The sequence below is a fragment of the Xenia sp. Carnegie-2017 genome, unplaced genomic scaffold (genome assembly GCF_021976095.1).
Source record: "Xenia sp. Carnegie-2017 unplaced genomic scaffold, XeniaSp_v1 HiC_scaffold_16, whole genome shotgun sequence".
Lineage (NCBI taxonomy): Eukaryota > Metazoa > Cnidaria > Anthozoa > Malacalcyonacea > Xeniidae > Xenia > Xenia sp. Carnegie-2017.
This window is the reverse complement of record NW_025813469.1, coordinates 2,522,775-2,541,426: the sequence shown is the minus strand read 5'-3', so window position 1 is coordinate 2,541,426 and position 18,652 is coordinate 2,522,775. Positions and strand designations below refer to the sequence as shown.

The 18,652-nt window shown below is 36.8% G+C and overlaps 7 protein-coding genes across 9 annotated transcripts; 4 read left to right on the top strand and 3 right to left on the bottom strand.

Moving 5' to 3' along the window:
• Positions 1-24: 24 nt before the first annotated feature.
• Positions 25-3,830, top strand: LOC124436467 (ran-binding protein 9-like). 2 transcript variants are annotated; one of them, XM_046986395.1, is made up of 12 exons: positions 25-193; positions 1,129-1,240; positions 1,319-1,371; positions 1,552-1,719; positions 1,849-1,871; positions 1,970-2,071; positions 2,144-2,226; positions 2,301-2,413; positions 2,495-2,926; positions 3,020-3,165; positions 3,247-3,358; positions 3,595-3,830. In XM_046986395.1, exons 1-12 carry the CDS (start codon positions 28-30, stop codon positions 3,726-3,728), a joined length of 1,644 nt encoding a protein of 547 aa, XP_046842351.1. In that variant the 5' UTR covers positions 25-27; the 3' UTR covers positions 3,729-3,830. The 2 variants fall into 2 exon arrangements, with proteins under 2 accessions (XP_046842351.1, XP_046842352.1); XM_046986396.1 differs by lacking the exon at positions 3,247-3,358.
• On the bottom strand, positions 3,559-5,335 carry LOC124436471 (ubiquitin-conjugating enzyme E2 C-like). The gene is made up of 7 exons (XM_046986400.1): positions 5,159-5,335; positions 5,017-5,044; positions 4,683-4,769; positions 4,387-4,527; positions 4,252-4,315; positions 4,106-4,165; positions 3,559-4,023 (listed from the first exon to the last, which is right to left on the bottom strand). Exons 1-7 carry the CDS (start codon positions 5,260-5,262, stop codon positions 3,968-3,970), a joined length of 540 nt encoding a protein of 179 aa, XP_046842356.1. The 5' UTR covers positions 5,263-5,335; the 3' UTR covers positions 3,559-3,967.
• A 118-nt stretch (positions 5,336-5,453) lies between these two features.
• Positions 5,454-9,495, top strand: LOC124436740 (DNA-directed RNA polymerase II subunit RPB3-like). Its single transcript, XM_046986703.1, has 12 exons — positions 5,454-5,653; positions 5,981-6,030; positions 6,104-6,172; positions 6,546-6,598; positions 6,864-6,992; positions 7,315-7,354; positions 7,722-7,753; positions 7,980-8,009; positions 8,090-8,196; positions 8,375-8,412; positions 8,511-8,566; positions 9,077-9,495. The coding sequence occupies exons 1-12, from the start codon at positions 5,568-5,570 to the stop codon at positions 9,203-9,205; spliced, it is 819 nt and encodes a 272-aa protein (XP_046842659.1). The 5' UTR covers positions 5,454-5,567; the 3' UTR covers positions 9,206-9,495.
• On the bottom strand, positions 9,444-11,522 carry LOC124436741 (protein tofu-2-like). Of its 2 annotated transcripts, XM_046986705.1 has the most exons (8): positions 11,222-11,522; positions 11,008-11,107; positions 10,862-10,936; positions 10,673-10,743; positions 10,509-10,596; positions 9,961-10,119; positions 9,743-9,813; positions 9,444-9,643 (listed from the first exon to the last, which is right to left on the bottom strand). In XM_046986705.1, the coding sequence occupies exons 1-8, from the start codon at positions 11,392-11,394 to the stop codon at positions 9,592-9,594; spliced, it is 789 nt and encodes a 262-aa protein (XP_046842661.1). In that variant the 5' UTR covers positions 11,395-11,522; the 3' UTR covers positions 9,444-9,591. The 2 variants fall into 2 exon arrangements, with proteins under 2 accessions (XP_046842661.1, XP_046842662.1); XM_046986706.1 differs by lacking the exon at positions 9,961-10,119.
• Positions 11,523-11,615: 93 nt separating this feature from the next.
• Positions 11,616-12,234, bottom strand: LOC124436742 (histone H4). The gene has a single exon (XM_046986707.1). The coding sequence runs from the start codon at positions 12,145-12,147 to the stop codon at positions 11,836-11,838; it is 312 nt and encodes a 103-aa protein (XP_046842663.1). The 5' UTR covers positions 12,148-12,234; the 3' UTR covers positions 11,616-11,835.
• A 2,441-nt stretch (positions 12,235-14,675) lies between these two features.
• Positions 14,676-16,349, top strand: LOC124437166. Its single transcript, XM_046987174.1, has one exon. It carries the CDS (start codon positions 14,676-14,678, stop codon positions 16,347-16,349), a length of 1,674 nt encoding a protein of 557 aa, XP_046843130.1.
• A 55-nt stretch (positions 16,350-16,404) lies between these two features.
• On the top strand, positions 16,405-18,635 carry LOC124437165. Its single transcript, XM_046987173.1, has 4 exons — positions 16,405-16,618; positions 16,876-17,530; positions 17,592-18,488; positions 18,593-18,635. Exons 1-4 carry the CDS (start codon positions 16,405-16,407, stop codon positions 18,633-18,635), a joined length of 1,809 nt encoding a protein of 602 aa, XP_046843129.1.
• The last annotated feature ends 17 nt before the right edge of the window (positions 18,636-18,652 follow it).

The window sequence follows — 18,652 nt, the reverse complement described above, 5'->3', positions numbered from 1 at the left end:
TAGTTCTTCCGAATACTTATAAACAACATGGCTACTCGAAAGGAGAATACGGAGAGTGTTGCTGGTGATACGATATCTCGGCTATATCCAAAGGTTGACGAAACCGAAACGCCTTTGCCCAGATCATGGAGCCCCAAAGATAAATGTTCTTTTATTGGTTTGTCTCAGACAAACTTAAGAGTCCATTATAAAGGCAAGTTTGTTGTCAAATGTGACATCTTTCTAAGTGTTATTCGATTGTTTTCGCTCAAGTTCTTAAACAGTGGACGAAATTTAGTTAAATGTATATATATCTTTGGATGACTTCGCTCATGTACGCTTTTGTGAAAAATAACCTCATTGTAACCATTGACGTGGGCGTCTGTTAAAAATATATGTGTTTTAAATTTTGGCGTGTTGTTCAATATTGGGAAAAGTGTTTGTAAACTGCTTGTCTTATTAGGATAACTGGAAAAAAGCCCTTCGTCATGGATTTTAATTGCCTCAATAGTAATGTTGATTTGTATTATCATAATGGCAGTCAGCTTTTTAGTTCTTTGTTGACTGACCCAACGATAGATGTGTCGGATATGACACAACTAGTATAACATTTCAAAGACTATTGTTTTTTTGTTTTTATGGTTTAGAATTTAATGGCTACACAAAGTACGCAGTTTTCTGTATCTCCTTGCTTGTCTTAAATTATTCTCATGTAATTAATAAAAGTGATAGACAACATGTGCATGTTTTATGTAGTACTAGGAGCAGCTAGCCTAAAAGAAAACAGCTGTCTTTTTTTTAATTGCAAGTGAAGCCTCTATATCAAGAGAGCTATTATGGCTAAATAGCCTTCAATCTAAGCTTTCAGGATTCATGATTTTAAAATTCATCTATATTGTTGCCAATGAGGTGCCAGGCGGGAAACGGATTCTCAATATAAATATTAGAGCCCAACAAATAATTTTAAACATAGTCATATGCAATTTGATTTTATGAAATTTATTAAAAGAATGACATAAAGAGTGAGAAAATTTATCATTAAGGCCTTTGAAAGGTCTTGTGATTTATGTAGTATCGTGTAGGCAATGCAATTGAGTAAAAGTATAGAGCAGAAACTCAGCTGAAGTCATTTGTACATTACATTTTTAGGTAATGGTAGGAATCATAAAGATGCTGCTGCTGTAAGGGCTACGCATCCGATACCGGCATCCTGTGGGCTCTACTACTTTGAGATAAAAATCATTAGCAAGGGTCGAGACGGGTAGATTGAGATTGACTTGCTATGGATGTCATTTTTTTTCCATTGTTTGCTCAAATTATGATTAAAAATCTGTTCCAGGTACATGGGAATCGGCCTCTCTTCGCAGGGTGTTCATTTAAGTAGGCTACCAGGTAAATATGATATAAATGGTTTGCTGTTCACACACCCCCCGGCATTCCAAAGACGTCAAAAAAAAATGTGTGGTAGGCTGCCTAATTTTGCACTAATGTTCTTGTCTTTTCTTTCCAACTAATTTGTGTATGTCAATATCAGCAAGTGTGTCAACAATGTAATCAATAAATGTTACTCAGGTTGGGAGAAGCAGTCTTATGGTTACCATGGGGATGATGGGAATTCTTTCTCTTCTTCTGGTTCGGGTACGCCATACGGCCCCACGTTCACTACTGGTGATGTTATTGGATGTGGTGTGAACATGATTGACAACACAGCTTTTTATACAAAGAATGGTCTTAAATTAGGTAAAAGATTTGTTTACAGTGTATGATAGGTCATTTCTCATATGGGAAAGTATTTGAATTAATCCTGAGTGACAAGACCAAGTTACAACCCTTGATTGATCCTTATATCTAAAAAGTATTTTTTTTCAGGAATTGCTTTCACAGATTTGCCAGTAAGTTGTACAAAAAACAATTATCTTTCATTAGAATGTAGATCATCTAGATAAATTATCATCATCTTCAAAATTCCAATGAGTTTTCTTCCTATCAGTTGAAGTTGTACCCCACGGTTGGTCTTCAAACTCCAGGTGAAATAGTTGATGCTAATTTTGGGCAGACCCCTTTTGTCTATGATATTTATGAAGAGTTTAAGGTCAGTAGATAAACAGACTCTCTATTTGTTGTATGTTGCAATTTAATGTTGAAAACTTTTGTTTTCTTGAAGGAATTGCAAGCGCAAGTGAATCGTAGCATAGAAACATTTTCAATTAGTGATAAACATTTGTGTTGGCAATCTACCATGCAAAAGTGAGTTTGAAATCAAGATAGTTACGCGTTGATACTTGCAAAATAGCATTTTAAGGCTCTGCTCTATTCATTAGATTAGTATCAACATATCTGATCCATCATGGCTACTCGGCCACAGCCGAGGTGTTTGCCAAAACCACCGGTCAACCTATTTTAGAAGACCTATTATCGATCAAGAACAGACAAAGTATGAAGTGTTTGTATCTTCATGATACTGTCCTAATTAGCATTCTTAGATTCTCACATGATTATTTCACATTTCTGCCAGGAATCCAGAAGCTGGTACTTGCCGGACGAATCGGGGATGCAATTGAAACAACGCAAAAACTTTATCCCGGATTGCTTGAAAGGAATCCAAACTTATTATTCTTGCTTAAATGTCGGCAGTTTGTCGAAATGGTCAGTGGTAACGACAGTGATGTTAGGGGACCTGGTATCCACAGTCCAACACGTAGCAATAAAGCCACCCCCTGTTCCAGTCCAACACATCCTCATAGTGGTAACAGTGGGAGTGGAAGTAGTTTAAATTCTCCTTCGCATTCAAGTAACGGCTTCATGTCAAATGGGATTCAAAATGGAATCAACTGTGATGAAGAGACATTGATGGAAATTGAAGAGGAAAATGAGACTCGAATTGTAAGAAATGGTTCCCATAATGGAGACGCCTTGCAGGAAGAAGTATCTATCAGTCCTAGACAAGGTAATGTTGATTGTCGTAGCTAATTACCAATAACCATAACAACATGCTGTCCTTTTTGTGCATCTATTTCAATGTGTTTGGTTTATTTCACAGAAACTTTTCAGAAGCGTATGCCTAGTCTCCTTGGAAATAGCGAATTTATTGAAAAGTTATTAGCATTTGGTAAAGAGTTAAAATTGTTGAGTGTTGAACTTAAGCAAGAATATGGGACAAGTGCTTCCAATAAAAGAGCTATAGAGGTGATTAAAATGGAAGTTCAACCTTACAATGAAATATTTTTGACCATTGATTCTCTCTGACTTCAAAATTTTTTTATCAAGGATGCATTCAGTCTACTAGCATATAATGATCCCCACAACAGTCCAATTTCTTACCTTCTTGATGCAGCACAAAGAGAACCCGTATGCGCTGCCTTGAACAGTGCCATTCTTGGTGAGTTACCTGTGATAGCCATTGAATGTAGTCCACATCAATGAAAATCTAGAATTTTCTTGACATACATTGACCAAAAATCAATGAAGCATTCACACTCCACATCTGCTCAATATTTAATTGTCTGCCACTGGACTTGATATGAATCTGTTTGTCATTGCATCCCTACTTATACACAACACTTCGAAAGTCAAACTTTGTTTAACCAAGCATAAAATGTATTGATTTTTATTTAGAATCTCAAGATCAGCCACGGCAACCACAACTAGAACTTTGTCTTGGGCAAACTCTCGAGTGTTTAAAATTAATGGCAAGGTCGGGACTTGGTGCATGCGCATTTGTCAGTTTAGATGGTGTGCTTAAGGGGTGATTACATATTTTTGAAAGTTTTTTGTAAATATTCATATTACATATTCTAATTATTTTAAACATAAATTGTAATAAATGGCATATGTTGTGGGCTCATACGTTACAATCTTGCTCCATTGCTTGTGTTCTGCATGTTTTCCTTCATAATTTACACTGTATATTGAAGAAATTGGTATTTCTTCATCTGATATTAATATTTACACCCAATGGTGAACAGAGCCACATAAACACATGTACAATTTATTCAAATTTGCCAACTTGCTCTCTGTACTTTTTTTCAACCATTTCACCGAATTCTTAAATTGAAAAAAAATGTAATCATGGAAAATGGATAAAGCTTTTGTACACTGCAAACTATTACAAGAAGATCGCCTCTACCTGTTTTATTTTCCCACAGCTTTGCTGCTTCAGGGTTTAGTGGATCTTTGTTATTTGGTTCTAAAATAACATTTTCAATTATTACAATTTACATGCAGTGATGAAGCAATTTTTAAAAGCATTGATCTCTAAAGATTTATAGCTACCTGAAAGCAATAGTTGGATTGATAGTAGAACTGTTCTGACATCCATAAGCGCAGACCACTTATCCTAAACAAAAAGATCAAGATGGAACCAACTGAACAAGGGAAAATGACATGAAGCTGTCGATGGCGGCTGACCTTCAGTATATCAAGACATATTGCTCCTTGGTTATCAACATTTGGATGGTAGCATGGGGTAATGAACTTTACTTTTGGTGGAACAAAAGGATACCGATCCGGAAATTCTATTTCCAGTTTGTAGTCAAGGCCTGCATAAGCCTGCAATTAAATTTTAAGTTAGCAAACAAAGAAGCTAAATAATGAAGTCACACTTAAGTCATGAAAGGAAAGTTGGTGAGTCCTTAAAAGAGGAAAAATCTCAACTTAATAATAAATTGAATCATGATTGTGGTTGTAGCTTCCTCGAACCTTACCGTGTCTTCTGCACCGCTAATTGTTGCCTTCCATCGAAACAGGTTGTCACCATCAGGAAAAGCGGACACAAATTTCTCTCCACTACTCTAATAATTTGCAACATAAAATAATACATTCAGGTGAAACTGGTGTTGAAGTCTGAAATTGAAGAACAGTTCAGCAATCAAATCCCCAAAGGCTATTTTAATAGTTGAATTGTTTCATAGAAAGGAAAGATAAGATAAGTAAAATCCACACATGAGGCATAAATTGTCAGAAAACGACCATACAAAAGCAGTATAAGTTTGAAACAATATCTTAACAACTAAATCAGACACATATCGCCGCTACTACCATTAGAGTCATCAAATCTTGCTGTAATCTAGACAAAAGAGCATGATCATATCAGATTAATTTCATTGAGGATCCAACGGTCGTTGATAACAGTAATTTCTTCCTCAAAGTGAGCAGAGCTCAGTTGGTCAGTGTCAACTACCTTTGTGTAACAGAATGTAATCCACCAGGCAAAACATTGCTTTTCCCGCGTTGTTTGCTTGTGCTACTGTTAGTAGACGAAGGGTCTATATTTTGAGAAGCCATGAAACTCGAAAAACTTAAATTTTTGTGATAAACAAAGCAAGTTAAAATTATTTCTCAAATCTACAATGAAAGGAAATTCGAACGACGTTTTAAATTTAAATGAATTAAATCTTTATTACAACTGACCAATCATTTATCACGCCAGTAAAATTCAACCAATCATTGAAAAGTATCGTTATAAAATTGGAGGACAACCTTTCGTTCTCATTCTCCTCTGTATATATTCGCTTTACGCATGCGCACGGTCACATGGCCTTTTATGTTTGTATTTTGAAATTGTAGAGGGAAGTATTGTCGCCGTAAAAATGCCTTATGCTAACCAACCGATCATCAGAATTAGTGAACTGAATGAAGAAAATATAAAGTTTATTTTAGAGAATACAGATCTAAGGTAAACACCGACTATTTTTGAATACTTAAGATTCGTTTTATGTGACATTGGCAACTGACAAGCGAAAGTAGTTACAATCTCCCCCCCGTAAGACTTTCCTTATGTGAGTGCCATAGCAAAAATTGCCTTATCCTTGCTATTTACGTGTGTTTAAAGCACTGAAATTTCCTGTTAAAAGTAAGATATTCTCTCATGTCTGCAAGCATGCATTAAGAACAAATTCACCTCTGCATTAAATTGAAATGTAATTTTTTCCAGGGGGGATCAGAAGCATTTTAATCAAAATTAAATGTAATCTTAATTTTCCAATGTCCATATTTTATATAGCATGGCAAATGCCCTACGAAGGATATTTATTGCTGAAACCCCAACAATAGGTAAATACATTATAGATTATACTTTGTTTCCCTCTTTGATTTTTTATTGAGTCAAATTATTTGATTTTCATAGCCATCGACTGGGTTCAAATTGAAAATAATACCTCTGTACTTCATGATGAATTCATTGCCCATCGACTTGGTGAGTTTCCCAATCTCATTTAATTGACAAGAGCAATGTTGAATTTTATTGATAATTAGCATTCTAGGCTTGTGTGAGCTATCTTTAAGAGTGATAAATCTTGATTAGCTAAAACTAAAAGTAGCTACTTTAATGCAAGTTTACAGTTTAACACGCAGTTAGTTTTATTGCGTTGTGAACATCAGGATTTTTTGTTTTGCTCGTTAAATGAAAGATTGTAATAATGCAAAACACATGGTTGACGTTAGGTTAAGGGTTTGGAGAGTAAATCTGGGTACTTTTTAAAATTTTTTTGTGAGCCTGCAGTATTTTACTTTATTAAACAGCAGTGCTTGGGTGTCTTGCAAAATGAACTTGTTCATCTTTCTTTTAGGTTTGATACCTTTAAAAAGTGATGATTTTGTGGATGGAATGAGTTATTGTCGAGTTAGTCTATTTCTTTCTTTTCCCTTACCAATATGTCATTTTTACATTTTACCATATATTTATTAATTCTTTTGCTGCCAATTTTGTACTTCAAACATGTAGCAGCAATATCTTATTACATTTGCTAATCTTTTGATTTGTGAAAAAAATGTAAAATTTTTATGGCTAAAGCTGGAAGTCGACTAAAGTCCTTGATGGCAGTGAAAGAGTAGCTACTTAATAGCTTACTAAAAAGATCAATCACTCTTTTTTTGTGCATTTTTAGGACTGCATGTGTGAGGAGTTTTGTAATGAATGTTCAGTGGAGCTGACCTTGGATGTTAAATGCATTGATGAGCAAACCCGCCATGTGACCACACGGGACCTTATTTCATCAAATCCTCAGGTCATGCCGGTAAGTCTTGTCTTGTTGATTCATACCGCTTCTCTTTTATTCAGTCTTATTGTAAAAATTTTTCGGCTTTCAATGATATTATTATAATAATAGATTACAGTACCATGTCATTTTCTTTTTGAGTTTTCCCTTAGCTTGATAATGACTTGGAAATATTGTCGAAATGTTGCTTTTGAAACTCTTATCTCTTGTCAGTATGAGTTTACGTAATGATGCTCTTTGGAGTATGGTTTGTAAATTTTATTCACCCCCTGTGCATCGTACTGAATCCACTTGTTAAAAATGTCATGATCATGAGGAACTTTTTTGTTGGACTTTTCAGGCAACATCAAGTGACCATGACAACGATGGTGAAGACAAAGGTATGTGCTTCCACTCTGTACCATTATTTCATTTTCTACATCTATCTTGACTATATTGTTCAAGGAAAGGCCATTGGCATAGAAAGATAGTTAATAGTGGGCTCATATGCATGGTAAAATCTGTTAAGAACAACAAATTTCAGAGGAGCTTAACACTGCAGCTCTTGCATTATCAATATTTAACCACCACCACTCCTTTACTTAGCGATCTTCCTATGCCAATGGAAAAGGCAACATCGTGCTTTATGATTTTTATCCAATCAAAGCTATTTACAAAGCTAGGGTTAAATTATTCCACTTCAACATTGTTGACTTCTTTTAACATTCAAATAGTTTTCCAATGTCAACTGTTTTCTTGTTTTATTAGATATTCTTATTGTGAAACTACGGAAAGGACAGGTTGGTGTACAATGCAGAACCCATTTGTTTGTTGAAAATGGGCATTTGAGACAAAATTTTTGCTACAAATTAAATTTGAGAAAAAAAATTGTATGTTTTTGCTGTCGCTGTCTTCATGTCTTTATACGAATATTGGCTGTGAACACTCAACTTGTGTTCGAGTTTTGTGAAATCCTATCCCCTTAACATTTTTGCAGTCCTTTAAATGATATTTTTTCTTGAACAGGAACTAAAGTTACATGCCTTTGCCAAGAAGGTATGCTATATTATGTTCATCTGCTTCTGTCTTCTTCAAACATATCATGAGTTTGAGAGCCATATTTTATCGATCTTTAGGGGTTTGCAAAAGAGCATGCAAAATGGAATCCTACGGCTGGTGTTGCATTTGAGTATGATCCTGACAATGCTCTCAGACACACAACTTATCCCAAAGTCGAGGAATGGTACGTAATATTATTGTATTTTTGTAGGTTTTATACATTATTGTTTTCATTTGCACTTTTTTCATTTCCATGTAATCAAATAAATGTTTGTGCGGTATGGGATCTTGTAATGTTGCTTTAACTATCACTGATTATGTCAATATTAGTTCTGAAATGATGGAAACCATTAAATTTGCAGGCCGAAAAGTGAATATTCGCTGTTGGAAGAGGATGAATGTATGTAAAAGGAACAATTACAATCTTTTAAAACCATACCAGCATTGAAAATTTACGAATGCATGTTTCAAAAGTTAATAAAATGTTTTATTTTCCAGACCAAGCGCCGTTTGATCCAACAGGAAGGCCGGACAAATTCTTCTTTAACGTTGAGGTAAATTTTCAATAATCAATCGATTCTTTAAGCCAGCCATTCAGGTTATAGTGAAGCATGAGTTTTGAGGCTTGTAAATGAATCAGTTTGTTTGTCAGGTATTTTTATTTATAAAGCAAGTACATAGTGAAATTTTGGTCAAGTGGCTTTGTCATGTTACTCTATGGATAGCTACAGTGTGCGAATTAGTTCAGAAAAAACGATGTGCAATTTTTGGACAAAAGTGTTTCTTTAGAGGCATAATCAAATCGATATTACGTTAATTATTATATAGCGCTAATTCCGAAATTAATATTTTTAAACGTGAACAAATTCATATGATTTACGACAGTGTTTTTCGTTAAAACCGCTAATTTTTGCATATCGTTTGAAAAAGTGATGTGCAATTGTTTTCATTTTAGCTAAAACGATGTGCAAATTGCACATTGCACACCGTTAATTCGCACACTGAATAGCTATCATTGCCGGACAGCAAAGTCACTTGTCCAAGATGTTTGTATTTGTATTCAGAGTTGTGGTTCCTTACGTCCAGAAAACATTGTTTTGTCTGGTTTGTCCATCTTAAAGAAGAAACTAAGTGATCTTCAGACTCAACACAGCCAAGAAATAGCTGCAGACGCCCTCACGATTACACATTAAATCTTTGAGTAGGCCTTCTGTGTACTGGCAATACCTTAAGTGACCAAAAGATCTTAAATCACATCCACTGCATCACACTTCTTCAACTGTTCACCACTAAAAGCAGGATATACAACTTTTGCCTGGCAAAAAATAAAGGGTTGGCAATCTTTCCTACAAAGTAAGATGTCTTCACTTTCTTAAAACCCAAATGAATGTGAAGTTTCACTGAATAATGACAATAACTCGAGCATCATAATAATTTATAACCACTTTAATGTTAAATAAAAAGTATGTAAGAATATGTTTTATATGGGATGGAGTTCCTTGGTTGTTGCATGCAATTTTGTAGACTTTTCTTCTGGAAAAATCTGAAGAAAAATTATTTCATGTTTCTCAATTTTTCTTCAAGTTAAATTCATATGAAGTGCTTTTGCCTGGCGAACTTCATCTTTCAATCTAACAAATATGTTTAAATTGGATTAAAATGAGGGAAAGAAATGCACAGGTCAAAAACCAAATTTTATCTTGAAAGGCCAATGGGCAATAATTACATACTTGCTAATGATTCCTTCATAAAATTGTCTCACTTCTTCTTTACTTTGTTCATATATATCGGAATGCTTGTACTAATCAAAGCAAGATGGTCAATTAATGAAAGTTCACCAAGTTTTATGTTTAAGCAGAGGTTGTTTTGCATGTTACAAATGGGTGAATGATGATTTCTAAAACTACTTTTGTGCATAGTTTCTTGTAAGCATTTTAAGGATGTGCACCTGTACGAGACTTGCTTGCCTACGAAAATAGCAATTGCCTTCTTCATCTTGATGAACAGGGTGTATGTCTAGATGGTACGCATTGTCCCAAATCTCAACAAGTTTACTTGGGTAGGGATGGACTGTAACCTCAATGACATAGAGAGGTTGCTCAATGCCCTAAAATTGTTAAATGTTGTATTTAGAAAAACATGTGCCTGACACTCTTGTTATTTATGCAATTATACACTTCCACTCTACTCCACTATGCATAATCTGCAATAAAGTCTTAATAATAATGGTATTTGTTTGTAGATGTAGATCATCCAGGTTAGTATAGTCCTAAGAGGATTGTTTTTGTTGTTGTTGACTGACATTTCAACAACCTTAGCGGTAGTCATCTTCAGAGTCAAATGAGGAGTTCAAACCATTTACTTTAATAACGGTATTGTCATTATGACATATCCCTAATGATGTACTTGCATAATACACAAGTTCAAACATTTCTGGATCACTTGGACTTTGTATGCTGTTCATAAAAGATTCACTTAAGTTTCCTAACAACCTACCAGAGAATATTGTGCCATAGCATCTTTATCACACCAGCAGTATTCAGGTGTTCGTAGCAAATGGGGCCTCAATCTAGAATTGTCTGTTCTGAAATTTGGAATATGATTGACATCTGAGTTATTGTAAGTTCTTTCCCACTAATTTTCAAGGGTTCTATATGTACTTGTTGCTGTAGGAATCTTGTTTTACTTGAATGTCTGCTTTCCTTTTACCTATTACAGGCACAAACTCCACCTGCAATAATTGTGTGTAAATATCATTTGACCTTACATTACAAGCAACAACAAGGACACAAAGAGGCAAAAAGAAAAATTGCATTCATCCCTGTATTGTTGTCCAGTCAAAAACTCACATTATATCTTCCTGAGTCAACCTTTGGTTCATATCTGCTCATAAGATCATTCATTGAAACCAAAATGTGATCTTTCTAGATAGAATTTACATGTGTTCACATTTGCGTTGATGAGATGTTGGTGTAATCACTGAAGAGTTGTGTACCTGATATTGAGAAAGTCTTATTCCCTTCACTACACCATCATCAGCTATACCCAGGTACACAGTACCACCATTTCCAGTATTCAGAAATGCATTTATGGCCCTATACGAAATCACGACTATTGTTTAATCAAACCTCAAACAAACAATGTCAGGGCTGCCTGACATTGAGAATTTTATTGAATAATCGGTAATTTATATTGAAATGGAATTGAACCTAGAAACAGCTCTCCTAGATCGCTTGCCTGTGCCAAGAAAATAGCACCAAGGCGGTAATTCTTCTACAGCTAAATTCCTGTGTCCTTTGAATTCGTGTGTCGAATCTTCTTCATATGGAACGGTACTATTCAGTATGTAAAAGCCTGACATTTTTGGAGCCTTTATTGTCATCCAGTTTTAACGAAAATTTTTATGTACTTACTATCCACGTGATTACGTCGAAAATTCTGACCGAGTTTTTGTAGAGTGTATACTGAGACAGAGCCTCAGTATTTCATGCAAATAACTTAAATCGACTGTTTTCGCGGCATGTAATTTATGGAGGACCCCAAACTCTTTTTGATATTAATATCGGGTCATTTAATATTATTTAAAAGGAAATATATGACTAGTCGTTGTTCGTCTTTATATTTGATGTATCAATGTTAGTGTTTTTACATTGCCTTCAACATGAAGAAACTAATAAATTATAAAAGTAATGATACTCAAGATGTCTTATCAAACATTTTTAACGATTGAGAACAGTATAGAAAGCGTTACTTCTTTTGCGAATATGTTGGCTCTTAAAAGAGCCGGGTTTTTGTGTTACTTTCTTGCTCTGCACAGTAAAATTTAACCGCCAAAACCGTATAGAGTACGTCCTTGTCGTTTCAACGCGTAGACAACGTCCATAGCAGTGACTGTCTTTCTCTTGGCGTGCTCTGTATAGGTAACTGCATCGCGAATGACATTCTCGAGGAAAACTTTCAAAACGCCACGAGTTTCTTCGTAAATCAAACCAGAGATACGTTTTACACCGCCACGACGAGCTAGACGACGAATGGCGGGTTTTGTGATACCCTGGATGTTATCACGTAAAATTTTACGATGACGCTTTGCACCTCCTTTTCCAAGACCTTTTCCTCCTTTACCACGTCCAGACATATTCTCTAGAAATTAACTTCTTCCAAATGACTAGAAATACTCGCAAAGTAGATATCAACAATTTTGATTAGTAATCATTTAGCGTTCGTTTAGTGTTTATATATGAAGTTGCGACGCGGACGTCAAAGAAGACAGCGACTGGAGACACGGTCCCATTGGTTTAAAATATTTTCAAGGCGCATTCTAATTGGTCACATTTTTAGCTTTCTTATTGGTTTGATAAATATTGTCGCTTTCGTGATTGGCTAAGATTCCAGAGAATATGATTGGCTAAGACCTTCTTAAGTTTGATCCTCTTCGGTGTGAATTAAACCAGAAGCTTCAAAAACCATTAAAAAATGTTGTTTAGAGCGCAAAAGATCCTCATTTCCAAAGAATATTATGAATCTGCCCATTAAATTGCAGTACTATCGAATAATTTTATCAGACGTCTCTTAAAATAATACCCGGCGACTAAATGCAACGCTTTATTTATGATAAAAATTCCCAATTCCCACTTCATATAACATAGGAAGTTTAAGAATGTGATGCTTGAATACTGAATTTGATAAAGCGGTCTAGCAATACTTTGATAATAACGATGTTTATTTCATTTTTGCTCCTGCTCTAGATACTGAACGCCATACAGCAACCTCGGTAACGTCCAGATGAAGATTAATTTTGAAGAAAGGTAAAACAACAAGATATTAGATAAGAGGAATTGAATCACTCCACTCCCCTCTCTCTCTCCACAACCCAATACACGTATAAAAATAAAAGATTCTCCAGATTATATAAAATATTTTTTTATTGAGCTTTCGACTCGTTGCTTCGAGCCTTCATCAGAATGAGGAAATTATCTATTTACACTTGTTTTTATACATTAAATAGGCCTGGATTACAAATCTTTAAACTTATAAATATATACATTGATAAGAAGAAGAAAATACACAAAAACTACAATTTTATCCCTATTCAATATTTACGCTCTGCCCTTAAGCATCGAGCACTGTACTTACGGAGATTCAAATAAACAAAACTTCCTACATATATATATATTATAGACGTTATAAGATTATGAGACGTTCACCGTGTTCGCGATATGCAAAGCTCACCTTTATAGGTTTGAGCACTGTGGTGACTCTACAATACAATCCATACAATGTGTAACCGTACAGCCTGTGTCCCAAGTGCAGGAGTCACCATTTTACTGTGGTGATAGCCGGGAGGGCACATTGTAATACACTTTGTATATATTATATATATATATAGATAAACTTATTATATATATATAGATAATGCAAAGGGAGCAATGAAGTAAGACAACTTCGAAGGCAGAAATGGTCAGTTCAAGTAACCATGTATGCAAATGCAAACCAGCAAAATGATTGATACTCAAACATTTTGTGGTGCGTGTTTTATTTGTTGTAAACTACATGTTTTTACTTTAAAGTAAATGGTTGAATCCAAGAGTATCGTTGCATGTTTGGAGATGTAGATCGTCCAGGTTAGTATAGTCCCGAGAAGGAAGTATAGAAACGCGTTTGATATTTTACTCATCTGTCGCGAATGACAAACATTGTTCAAAACTTCCGCGCACACTAGGAAATTTTGTCGATGACACTTGTCACGAACAACAAGTACGCGCTGCAAATTCACCAGTGTGCGGCGGGCTTAATTCCTCATTTGGCTCTGAAGATGACTACCGCTAAGGTTGTCGAAACGTCAATCAAAAACAACAAAAACAGTCCTTCTCAGGACTATACCAACCTGGACGATCTACATTTACAAACATGCAATGTTCTTACTTTATTACTTCTCTCTGACGTCAACCTATGACGCATTAAACTGACCCCCCCCCCTAACACACACACACACTTACTATTCTTTTAATATTATTATCCTCGTTCCGATAATTTCAATTAACAAATGTTTCCGTTTCGTATTATTAAATTACGTGGTAATTTTAGCCAGGTGAACGTTCACCGCTTTAAACATACCTCGCCGATGAGGCCCTCAAGTTTATTTGCTAAAATAAACTTGATATCTCCAATATATATTTGAAATAACTACTTTTGGTCTAATTCTACATATAAAAACACCCCTATACAGCTGTGCTGCCCAAGCTGTTTTTAAGTATTATGCTGAATTCTAAATAACGAAGTCCCCCCCTAGGGTGTTAGCAATTTATTCTATAGAATTTAGATTGTATTGTTGGGAATAAGTTATGTTAATTGAATGTTCTACTGACAGAGAGACAAATTCTCCTTAGTTGTTTTGATTTCGTTAACCAATAGGCTTAAAGGAATTTTGATTGATGTTTTGTTGTAAATGAGTTGAAGAGAGAGTCTGAGTGCGTGAGCAATATATGTATTAGATAAACATTGCCAGGGAATAAAATATCGTTATTAAAAAGCTTGAGTTGCTAGATCTATTCGACATATTCAAAGGGAATATTGCCTGGGCGACGGGCAAGATTCACAAAACGTGGCACCTCCGACGGGATAAGTGAAAATAGTTCGATCAAGAACAAGAATTCGTATTGAAGCATGTCGAAGCAGGAAGCTGCGGAGCTAGCACTTGAAGCAAAACTCAAGCATATTACGATCACTTGCGGGAAAACTGAGAGAATTCTTGCGTCAGATAATCATGGGAGAATCGAAAGACATCGTGATGCGTTAAATGAATTAGTAAAAGAAGCAGATACCGCCAAACGTACAGTCGAAGGGTTGAAAATAGCTAGCGGCGAAAACGTCGAAAGCATTTCCGAGTGGGAGGAATCGATAGAAAATACCATCGGTCAAGCTGACAATGCAATAGAAAAATTACGCAAGTGGCTTATGGAAGTGGATGAAAGTAAGAAAGCACATTTAAGAAAGGATCAGTTGAATTTCGAGAAAGAGTTGTATGAAACCAAACTGCACTACAAGACTCAATTGGAAGAGTCCAAGAGGGACAAACCAGAAGAGACAGGAGAAACGAATTCTACAATTAGTGGCAATCTGGAAGCTAAACTACCAAAGCTAGTGATTTCAAAATTTAACGGAAGCTACAAAGATTGGCCAAGATTCTGGAACCAGTTCAGCGAGACTATTGACAAATCAAATATTTCCAATGTAACAAAATTTTCATACTTGAGAGAGTTGCTTGAAAAACATGTCAAGTATTCCATAGAAGCACTACCTTTCACTAGTGAAGGGTATAACCGAGCAAAAAGTATACTTCAGTCAAAGTATGGAAAGGAGTCAGAAGTGATTAAAGCCTACACCAAAGAAATTCTTGACTTACCCAACATACCAGATGCCAATGTACAGAAGGTGCATAAATTCTGCGAAAGACTCACCTATTGCGTACAGTCTTTAGAAACTATGGGAAAACTGGAGCAGATCAATGGAAGTGTTGCAATGACATTGGACAAATTGTCTGGTATAAGAAGCGACTTGGTTCGTACCGATCCCAACTGGGATGAATGGGATTACATTAAGCTAATAGAAGCCTTAACATTGTGGACTAGGCGAAACCCTAGAAACCCTATATGTGAAGGAGAAAGGAAGGAAAATAGAAACCGTCTCCGTGAAAGAGTATTCAACACCAAATTGGGTCAACGAAAATGTGTATATTGCGATGCAAACGATCATAAATCAGCTGACTGCTCAAAGGTGACGGATATCAACGAAAGGAAACAAATATTGGCAAAAAAGCGACGCTGCTTCAACTGTACCGGAGAAGGGCATAGAGCAGCCGATTGTACAAGTAAAATAACCTGTCAGCATTGCGAGAGAAGGCATCATACTTCTTTGTGCGAACAAGCAATGGGGAAGAAAACCCTGATGACCGCAACAAAAACCAACGAAGGAGTCTTCCCAATCTTGACTGTAAAGGTTAATGGGATCATGTGCAGAGCGTTAGTTGATTCTGGGGCTGGCAGCTCGTATGCATCTGCAAAGTTGGTAAGTGTCCTTGGCATGAAACCTGCTGACATAACAACCAAACAAGTGGACATGCTCCTGAGTAGTAGTGTAGAACGTCTGGAGACCTATGCAACTAAAGTGGAGTCCCTCGATGGAGAGTTTGGTATGGAAGTAGATTTAATTAAAGTGGAAAAAAGTGAACTTTTATCAGTAAAAAACCCCCAATACAGCCATATGATTTCCAAATACTCACACTTAAAAGGGGTTGATATCCAAGATGGTGACACAAGGCTCAGCTTCCAGTACATGTAGTTCTTGGGGAGGAGTATGCCAGAATAAAACAAAGAATCGCCCCGAATAGGTAAAGATGGCGAACCTATCGGAGTTGACCAAGCTGGGATGGTTCGTGATGTCCCCTGGAAAAGAATTTGATCACAATCATATGTTACTAACACAAACCACTCAAAAGGATTATGAGAAGTTGTGCCGGTTGGATGTTTTAGGACTTGCCGACACCTCAGAACACGATCAAACCTCAGTGTATGGAGAGTTTAAGGAACAATTGGTCAGGAGTTCAGAAGGTTGGTACGAGTCTGGTCTACTGTGGCGGTAACCATCCTCCCTTACCATCTTACAAAGAAGGAAGTTTGCGACGCCTCAACAGTCTTGTAAAGAGATTAGACAGGGAAGGAATGGCCAGTGAGTATAACAGGATTATTGAGGAACAAGTCAGCAAAGGGTAGTTGAACTTGTAACCGAGCCCCAGTGGGTAGGGAGTTCTACTTACCTCATAAACCCGTGATACGTGAAGCTGCACAAACAACGAAAATCCGTGTAGTTTACGATGCATCCGCTCGAGCGACTCCAAGTGCTCCATCCTTGAATGATTGCCTTTACCCAGGCCCGCCGTTACAGAATAAGCTTTGGAGCGTATTGGTTCATCATCGTTCATTTCCAGTTGCACTTTGTGGCGATATAGAAAAGGCATTCCTCCAGATCCGAATAAAAGAACAAGAAAGAGATGCCTTACGGTTTCACTGGAAGAGTGACAGTCAACCTGAACCCTTGACATATAGATTCACAAGAGTCGTCTTCGGCCTAACTTGCTCCCCATTTCTGCTTGGGGGAGTGCTAGAGCATCACCTAGAAACTTGGAAAACAAAGATGCCAGATATCGTTGAGGAACTGAAGAAATCTATGTATGTCGACGATCTGCTTAGTGGGGGACAAACAGTAGACGAAGCCAAGGAAAGGAAAAGGAAATCAATCGATGTATTCAACGACGCCAATTTCAATTTGCATAAGTGGAACTCAAATGCCCATGAGCTTGAAGCAGATGAAGAAGAAAAGGATGATGAAGAAGAAACTTTAGCAAAACAACAACTTGGAACAAAATCTGGAGAATCTAAAGTGCTGGGACTGTTATGGAAAAAGAAAAGTGACGAGATTTCCATAGTGATCCCATCAGAGAAATCGGCAAAACGAAACGTGAAGTACTGAGTAGATTGGCTCAGGTTTATGACCCTTTGGGAATTACATCACCCTTAATTCTAGAGGAAAGATAATTTATCGTGATATCTGTAAGGAGAAGCTCTTGTGGGATGTACGGCTAAGCCATTCTTTGAAGTATCGATGGGACTGCTGGGAGAGCAATCTTCCGTGTGAAGTAAGTGTTCCGCGATCATTAGCTGGGTTCCGAGAACCAATCAAGTCTTTAGAGCTGCACGCATTCGGGGATGCTAGCACACAAGGTGTAGGAGCTGCAGTGTACTCAGTTATTCATCAAGAATCGGGAACTACTCAAATTCTAGTTGCTGGTAAAAGTCGTCTGGCAAAAGAGGACCTAACTGTTCCACGGCTAGAACTTGTGTCAGCCCACATGGCAGCGAACCTTCTTGTGAATGTGCGAAACGCTTTGGATCATTTGTCGCGGCCGCAAAGTTTTGCATGGCTAGACAGCACTGTCGCCTTGCATTGGATACTTGGACGGGGCCAGTATAAGCAGTTTGTCTCAAACCGTGTCCGTAAGATACACCAACATCCTGAAATAAAATGGCGATATGTGCCCACATCCGAAAATCCTGCAGATTTGGCCAGCAGGGGTGGGAAATTAAATCAGACGTGGCTGTACGGTCCAGAATGGTTATCTGATATGAGCAGATGGCCAACTAATATAACCACAACTCCAACTACTGCAACAGAAGCAGAAGCGACAGTCTCCCAAAAAGGTATTGCAATGACAACAAAACAGTACAGTGGTGATGTTCTGGAACAGTTATTAAGAAAATGCTCACTTAAACGAGCTCTAAGAGTGTCGTCATGGCTCTTCAGGTTCGTAAACAATTGTACACAAAGGGAAAAGAGAACAGGACCATTATCCTTTACCGAGATTGAAGAGGCTAAGATGAAATTTGTCAAACAAGCCCAAAAGCAAGGTCAATTACAACCAAAGTACGAGCAACAATGCAAAGAACTTAATCTTACGCGCAATACAGAAGGGATTTTAGAATGTCGTGGCCGAATTGTGGGTCAGTATCCTATCTACCTTCCCACAGATTCCTTGCTAGCTCAAAGAGTAGTGGAAAAGTTGCATCGTGAAACGTTACATGGAGGTG